The following is an 8,537-nucleotide window of genomic DNA, read 5'->3' as shown; positions in this document are numbered from 1 at the left end:
CAGATGCATGCAACACACGTATGGCATCAACATCGTAACATTCAGCATGCAATTATTTTCTCTCCATGGCCTATCTCTGTAATCTCTTCCAGCCCCACAACCCTCCGAGATATCTGCGCTCCTCTAATTCTGGTCTCCTGTGATTCCCCGATTTTAATTGCTCCTACATTGTTGGCAGTGCCTTCAGCTGTCTAGGTAGTAAGTTCTGAAATTCCCTCCTTAAGTTTCACTGCCTCTCTACCTCATTTTTCTCCTTTAAGATACTCCTTAAAACCTACGTCTTTCTTCAAACTTTTGGTCATCAGATCTAATATTTGACTTGATGTCATACTTTGTTTATAACTCCTGTGAAATGCCATTTGGACATTTTATTTCTTTAAAGGTGCTATATACATATAAGATGCAATGCATGTACTGGCATTACAGATTTGATGAAGACGTAAGTCAGAGTATAGCAGGGATTTTGATATTAGAGGCTCTGAAAAGTGAGACAGGACTTTATGAGATGAGTAAAATCACCTTGGTTTTAATGACCCTCAGATAGAGGCTATACCCTCATGGCTGAATACAGCATCCAGCCAGCTCTTATATTCAGGAAGACTACTGCTACAATGAAGGTTATGGCCAAATCTGCATGGAGACATTTAACTGGTGGGTTAAAACAGCTGAACCTGCCAATGTGTTGGGAAGCCTTCAATCTGAGATCGATCTGCAGCGGAAACCCCTTTGAGAAAGGCAGGTCTGCGATTTAAGTATGCAAACTACTCATTAACTCTTTTCTTAACTCTGAATTTTGAATGGGTTTTCCAGGCTCCCTGGAACTCAGTATGGAAAGCAAAGCAAGAGGACAGTGGGACTTGATGGGGTTGTGCAACTGACAGGCAAGAAATGCTTTAAATGCTGAGATCTGATTTCTGCTTTTTTGATGAAGTGAAAGGCTTTTGTTCAAAGGATTTAATCCAACAGCATGCTTTGGACGTGATTTATATTACTTATGCACATACAAACATAAGAAACAGGAGCACCTCCTTGCTTATCAGGAATCTATCTACCTACGCCTAAAGATATTCAAGGACTCTGCCTCAACTGCCTTTAGAGGAAGGGAATTCCAAAGTCTTACAACCTCTGAGAGAAATTTTTTTTCCTCATGTCTGTCCTAAATGGGCAACCAATTATTTTGAAACTGTGGCCCCAAGTTCTAGATTCTCGCACAAGAGGAAATATCCTTTCCACATTCACCCTGTCAAGACCCCTCAGGATCTTATATGTTTTAATTAAGTTGCCTCTTACTCTTCTAAACTCCAGCAGATACAAGCCTAGCCTGTCCAACCTTTCCTCATAAGATAACCTGCCTATTCCAGGTGTTAATCTAGTAAACCTTCTCTGAACCGCTTCTAATGCTTTTACATCTTTCCTTAAATAAGGAGATCAATGCTGTACACAGCATTTCAGATGTGGTCTCACCAATGCCTTTTATGACTGAAGCATAATCTTCCGACTCTTATATTCAATTCCCCTCGTAATAAACATTCTATTATCTTTGCTAATTACTTGCTGCTTTGGAGATCATTTCTACTACATTGGAGTTTTTGGCCTTTGATTTACATTTCCCAAATGCCAACCTTCATATGAACATGTGAGCTGCTTATGCAGCTCTATATTGTACCTCACATGAGCAAACAAGATGAGCAGCAGCAGCAGTAACTCTACTAGCAGCAGAAGCAGCACCAGTGGGGGCAACAACTGTGTTCTTCTCAACCACCTGCCGCTCAACAGAAGAGAAGGGATGAGCATAATAAACGTTCTATTACCTTTGCTAAGTACTTGCTACTTTGGAGATAATTTCTACTGCCTTGGAGTTTTTTGCCTTTGATTTACATTTCCCTTCTGTTCCCAGTGCTTCAAGGGGTTGAGTTTCCTGTCAGGTGGTAGCTGACATTTGCAGCATCCTGGAAGAAGATTTACTGCCAACTGGACTAAGTGAGTATGCATTGTCAGTGGCAGTCAAAGACATTACAGCCCTTAATTTTTTTCACCTCTGGCTATTCCCAGGGATTTGCTGGTGATATTTGTAGAATCTTACAATCTGCTACCCACAAAAGCATAAAAGCGATCATTGACATGAATGTCAGGGCCAACATTTATATGATGAGACCAGCCAGGATGAGGGGGCAGTGGGATTTACAGCAATGTGACCAGATTATCTGTTGTTTTTGTAATTTTGCTTGAGGGATTCGTGTTGGCCATGACATAGGGGATAATTCCACTGATCTTCTTCAAAATAGAGATTATTTTACATCCAACTGAGAGGGCACACGGAACCTGTTTAATGTCCCATTGAAAGACAGGACCTCCAACAATGTAACACTCCCTCAGTATTGCACTGGAGTGTTAGCGTTGATTTTTGTGCTCAAGACCTGGAGTGGGACTTGATCCTCTAACCCTTTGAAGAGAGCTACCAACTGACCCACAGCAGAATTGCTTTACAATGACACTTGCATGTCACGTTCTACAAATTGAGATAGAAATTAGAACCAAGAATATTGTAGCATACTAGGAAGCCATTCAACCTATTGTATCTGTGCTGACACTTTGCTACAGAAATCTAAACCTAATCCCATTACTTTGCATCGTCTTCTGCTGAAAATATTTGTCTATTCTTCAAAAGGTGTAATGGTTTTTCCCTAAATTACTACCTGTTGTAAAGGATTACAGGTTCTAAACAACTATCTGCTTTAAAAAATTGTTCTAACCTCTCTTCTACCATTATCTTCGTGAAAATTTTAGATTGATTCCCATTTACCAACCAGAGGAAATAGTTGTTCCCTACTGACCTGATCAAATAATTTTACAAGCCTCAATTTATATCTCATCTTAGTCTTCTCCACTCTGGTGGAACACAGTCTCCTATCTCAAGCCTCTCTTCATAGTGTCATGCCTGTGGGCTCACACACTTTTCCTGCACCAAAACAGTTCGACTGTTCCTCAATAACATTGTCCACAAATACATTTTTAGAATTAATTTGTTTTTATTCATTCTCAGGATGTGGACATCGCTACGACTGGCATTTATTTCCCATCCCTTGAGAAGGTGTTGTAGGCCTTCTTGAATTGCTGCAAGTGATACAACTGTGTCGCTTGTTAAGCCATGTCAGAGGACAATTAAGTCAGCCACAGTGGTGTAGAATTATTGGGCATAATGAGTAAAACACATTCTCTGCGGTCACTCTGCCATTTCATATAAATATTGTGCATGTTACAGCTGGATTATCAAACTTAGTGTCATTTATCTTGGCTGAAACCTCATTAACAATTTAAGTCCTGATCCCTCATTGCCTCCACCATCTACAGGGCTCATCAAAACCACTCGCTTGGATGGTTGCTGCCACAAAACTCGAAGATCCAAATACTTGGCTTGATTAGCAGGAGCCCTGTCATTGGACTCAGTATCGTTATCAAAAGTAGGGGATTGGGGTTTTCCTCTGTTATCAGTAATGAAATTAGTTAATGGAATGGCATGATTCAAAACTGAATTGTTTTTACCACGTTGCTTGCACTTGCAAATCACTGTGAAAAAAGGAAAAAATGTTGTCCTCTCTGTAGAGCTGTAGAACTGAACAACAGGCAAAATTTCCAGTGAGGCAATTGGCCAATGAACGATACTGTATTCGATTAGGGCGCTTCCCCCCCCCCCCCCCTTTAATCAGTTTTAAGATAATTAACAGAATGAGATTTACCTAGCTAACAGAAAGTGGTGCGAAATATCAATGCGGTGCCTTCCTTTGAATGTGTACAGTGGGTTATGCCTCTTAATCATATCTGATCCTTAAGATCTCTATGGGCTGGACACACGAGCACGTTTTTCCTGTCTCGGAAATGCTAATGTGGGAATGTTGTGAGCCCTCTGCAGGATTATTGCGATCTGACACCAGCCCGGGATTGCATGGCGCCGACAGACTGCGGTCGCTGACTTTCTGCGGCTTTATGGACGGGACCCTGCTTGAAATCAACAAGGACTCGGCGGTTCAGGGGGAATATCGTGGCTCAAATGAAACACTGAACTAACTCAACCATGGGTCTCCTGTCCCCCTTTCTTCTGCCGGCATCATCTGGTTACTATCATCTCTTTGGGCTTTTTCTACTCAACGTGTGCATATCTCTTGCCCAGTTTGGTAAGATTTAAGTTTGTCTTTTATTTTAAAGGCGAATGTGCAACTTTTGCGCGAGTGATTTTTTTTGGTAAAAAAAATACTTTTGCAGGCAAAAAAAATATTTTTGCAGGCAAATTATTTTTGCGTGGAAATGTGAGGGGTGATTAATGCGTTTTGTCAAAAAAGATGTTGTTGGATCTCAAAATGCTTAATCACTGCATCAGAAGAGTTGGCAGCTGCATTCTGCTATTTTACTTCAAGCGGACAGGAAAGATACATGAGCGTGTCAATTATAAGTTTTCCTTGTGAGAAGGTTTTAGACAGTTTTATGGCTGTCTTTTGTTGTGTCTAAATCTTGGGAGGTCGCTGGCTCAACTTGCAGACAACAGGGGGTGTGGGCTGGTGGGGGTGGAGGAAAAAAAAGTTGAAAAGCCACAAAATGCAGTGAAGATGATGCGGGTATTAGATAAAGATCACTCCTTACAATCAAGGTGCTGGCTTTCCAATGCTGTTGGTAAGGGCATGTTGTCAGCGTTTTTTTTTGATGACGGGCTATGTACGTGCATTTAAATTCTTAAAAGAATGGTTTGAGATTAAATCCAGCGCATTTCCCCAGATTGCAACATTAGGTTGAACCAAAACAAAGTCAGCATGCTTCTGTAAATTGTGGGCCAGGCGCAACATTAATCACCGCAGGCACCAGTTTATTGTGTGGTATTGACAGTCTTGTCAACATTACAAAATCGAAGCCATCCACCTTTAAGACTTAGGCTGATTTTTAAAAAATAATTTCTTAAAGGGCACGGTCAATTAGTTATCCCTCTCTTAAATTAAAACCATCATGCAATCAATTGAAAGAGGTGTTTATATTGTTATTGTAGCAAACTTTTGATTAAACTTCAAAGCTTGACATTCATTAACCCTCTATGGCAGTCAATCGGGGCATGGCAAGCAAGTCACAGTAATTAGTCAGTGAGGAATTGGGGATTTAAAATAATGATTTTATAGGTCCATATTTCTGATATTGAAACCTGAGTTTGTTTGAAAATTGTACCATGGTTTTATACTATGGAAGATGTCACAGCTAGCAAGTAATGTCGGAAAATATCACCAGTCATAAAGTTGATCATAACTGACCAGTCACTGATATGTAGCCGGTGCCATTGTTGGCTAGAAATTTACGATCATTCATAGCAAAGTTTGACACATTTGTTGATTTACACATTGGAATCTTACAAAGCATGTGTACTTCTGATCGTAAACAGAAAGCCGATGAAAACTTGTGATAAATTTGTTTAATTAGATCTAAAAACAAGGAGAAGAGATATATTGATCAAACTATCTGTTAACACAGCACTTCGTATACTTATAACAGAAACAATTTATTGTGTCCAATCTGAGTACCACACTTTAGGAAGTATGTGAAGGCTTTACAGAGGGTACAGAAAAGATTCACGAGAGTGGTTCCAGGGACGTTGAATAGATTAGAAAAGAGAAGGTTGAGAGGGTATTTGATAGTGTTCAAAATCAGGAGGGTTATGGATAGAGCAGATAGCGAGAGATTGTTCCCATTGGTGGAGGAGTTGTGAACAAGAGGACACTGGTTTAAGGGGAATGGCAAAAGAACCAAAGACAACAGAAGGAAAAAACATTTTTACACAGCAAGTGGTTAGGATTTGGAATACCCAGCCTGAAGAGGCAGTTCAGTGGTGGCTTTCAAAAGGGAATTAGATAATTGTCTGAAGAGAGAGAATTTTCAGGGCTATGGGGAACAGGCAGAGGGAGTTGGCATGGATACAGTGGGTGGAATGAGCTTCTGTGTTGTAACCATTCTATGATTATATGTCAAAGGCTGCAGCGGAGATATAGTAATGCAGACGGTAAGATGGAGAAGATATACAAGAGGAAGGGAAAAATTGGGGTGGGCACAGGGTTGGGATGGTGGTGCAGAAGAAAGTATTTTGATCATCAGCTGGACAGAATGTGATGGCCAGAATTGCATTACTATCCCCACCATTAGGTGAGACTTTACTAAAGAGAAGAGAATAGAATCTTAGTACTGCTACAAAGAGCAGCAAAAGGACCTACTCTTCCACACCCCACCACACCCCTATCCATAAATGTAAACCAAACTTTGAAGACCCGTTGTACACTGAATGAAGTCAATGTCTCAAACCAGCACATGAAGGGCAGCTCATTCATGACCAGCTAGATACTGTACTGATTTGAATCTCATATGTGGTTGTTTGAGATAGGAGATGCTGTGATCCAGCCTGGAAGAAAAGCTAGTATATAGTACATGTTCATTTGAAGAAAAGAAAGATTATGACAAATGTTCAGGGATATATTTTCCAGTTTGCACCCCCAGAGCATGGCCGCATCTACCAGGAGCACATATGAAGAAATGTGGGGTACAGTAGTGAAGTGTTTATGTTACTTAACACGTCATCCAGAGGCCTTGACCAAAAATACAGAGAATGTGGCCTAGAAATTGTATCACATGGTGGCCATTTTACAGGCATTAGGTGCCAGAGGGTCCAGCACAGACTCAATCCATGCTGGAAATGCACCGCCCACCATATAAATTAGGACTCGTCTGGTGGTGTCATGGACATGCATCTGAAGCTGGTGTTAGGCAACTGTAAATGAAAATTGGTGCCTTAATGCTTGTTTCAAAATTGAAAAATTAGACAGCGAGTGACCACAGCATACTTCATGCGTATGCACAGCAGTCAAAGCAACAGTTTCCAAGGGAACCACTAGGTGTTGCCATTCCAAAGGCATTGTAAAGTGGGAGTTGCTCCACATTAACACTACAGGCTGCCAGTCATTGGTTTGTTGCTTCACCTCCACCGTGACCAGCGAGGTGTCTCTAGGGTCTTGAATGGCGCAAGCAGCTCGACAATACTACTCTAATGAGATCTGCAGTCCAATCTTATGTTATCCTGTTGCCATACTCAGTAGGGACATGCAGCATGTTCTGCAGTGTGATCACAATTTTAAAAAATGCCCATAAGTTCAAATGCCACCGTGGTAATTGGTGAAATTAAAAATTCAATTTAAAATTTCTGGAAATAAAGCTGTAAAATTCAGTAAAAGTGATGGTACATTGTAATTAATTTATTAACATTATTTAGGGGAGGAAATCTGCTCCCCTTTACAGGTTCTGGCCCAAAGTGACTCCAGTCCCACACCAATGTTTTTGACTCATAACTTTCCTTTCTAGTGATCTTAGTAAGCTGCTCAGTTGCGTCAATCAGGACCACTGGTTTTTTCTCAAGTGTAATAGGTGTGGGTCATAAATGCTAGTCTTGGGCACATTGTGAGAATGAATGAAAAAAGATCATGATAAAAGCCTCGATTTTCCATCCGTTAAAATGAATGGGAAGTAAGTTGGACTACCAGCGTGCAATTTTCTGATAGGCATTTACAGCAGGAGAAGCTGTGAGCTGAAGAGGTGGAAATTTTCCCTTGAGCTTTGAGTCCTGATCTAACATTGAGGATATTCCACACAATAGGTTATGAAAATTGGTTACCAAGCTAACATAGGATGGATAAATGGATAATTAGTAATAGCCAATGGCGTAAACCAGTGTTCTGACAATGTGCTGTGACAACACCATTGTATGGATTTTATGTGGAGACTGAAGTACCACGTTGAAAGATGATTATTCAGGTGAGTTGGAGGACCTATAGGAAGGGGCATGTGGTAACAGGTTTCTTGCCTGCCTGCAGATGAAACACACAGGGCACATGAGTCACTTCAAGCATCTTAACAAGATGCCCTATTTTACTCCCATTAGATCCATTATTAATGATTACTTACAGATTTAATTCACTGAAACCCTGAGCATGTCAAAGCACTTGCCTTGACACACTGGACCATGTCCAAGTGAAGTTTCACTGGTATCATGAAAGAAATATCAACCACAAGGTTTCACTGCATGACATAACTAAGTTGTCTCCAACTTGAAGTTAATACCTTGGACAGCCACCCAATTTATTAGTCAAAAGACCTGGCTTCTTAAGTAGCCAAGCAGGTCATATTTAGTACTGTAAACTGTAATTTCTCATCCAGGCAGATATTTACTGGTATAACACGATGTAAAACATGGTTGCACTGACAAAAAAAAATGGATGGCATAATGTTGAAGGAATTGGACTAGCCACCATGACAAGTTGAGAAATTGAATTTGTTAAATCAAGTGGGTTGTGGGCTGGCATCAGATAAAATGACCATGAAAGCTGCTGGATTGTCATAACAACCCAGTGGTTCATTAATGTCCTTCAGGGAAGGGAATTTATCACCTCGACCTGGTCTGGATAGCATGTGCCTCCAGTCCCAAATAACTTAATGCTATCAGCTGAACTAGAGATGGTCAATAA

General features: G+C 40.6%; 1 protein-coding gene across 2 annotated transcripts in view; it reads left to right on the top strand.

Annotated features, from left to right (window-relative positions):
- Positions 1 to 3,938: 3,938 nt before the first annotated feature.
- LOC144686786 (von Willebrand factor D and EGF domain-containing protein) overlaps positions 3,939 to 8,537 on the top strand; it is a 309,526-nt gene continuing 304,927 nt past the window's right edge. For both annotated transcript variants that reach the window (XM_078552492.1, XM_078552491.1), the window contains exon 1: positions 3,939 to 4,172. In XM_078552492.1, the coding sequence (XP_078408618.1) occupies positions 4,073 to 4,172 (100 nt within the window). In that variant the 5' untranslated portion in view covers positions 3,939 to 4,072. The remainder of the gene's footprint in view (positions 4,173 to 8,537) is intronic.

This window comes from Cetorhinus maximus, chromosome 11, assembly GCF_964194155.1.
Source record: "Cetorhinus maximus chromosome 11, sCetMax3.hap1.1, whole genome shotgun sequence".
In the NCBI taxonomy this organism is placed as follows: Eukaryota; Metazoa; Chordata; class Chondrichthyes; order Lamniformes; family Cetorhinidae; genus Cetorhinus; species Cetorhinus maximus.
This window is presented reverse-complemented; position numbering and strand designations above follow the sequence as displayed.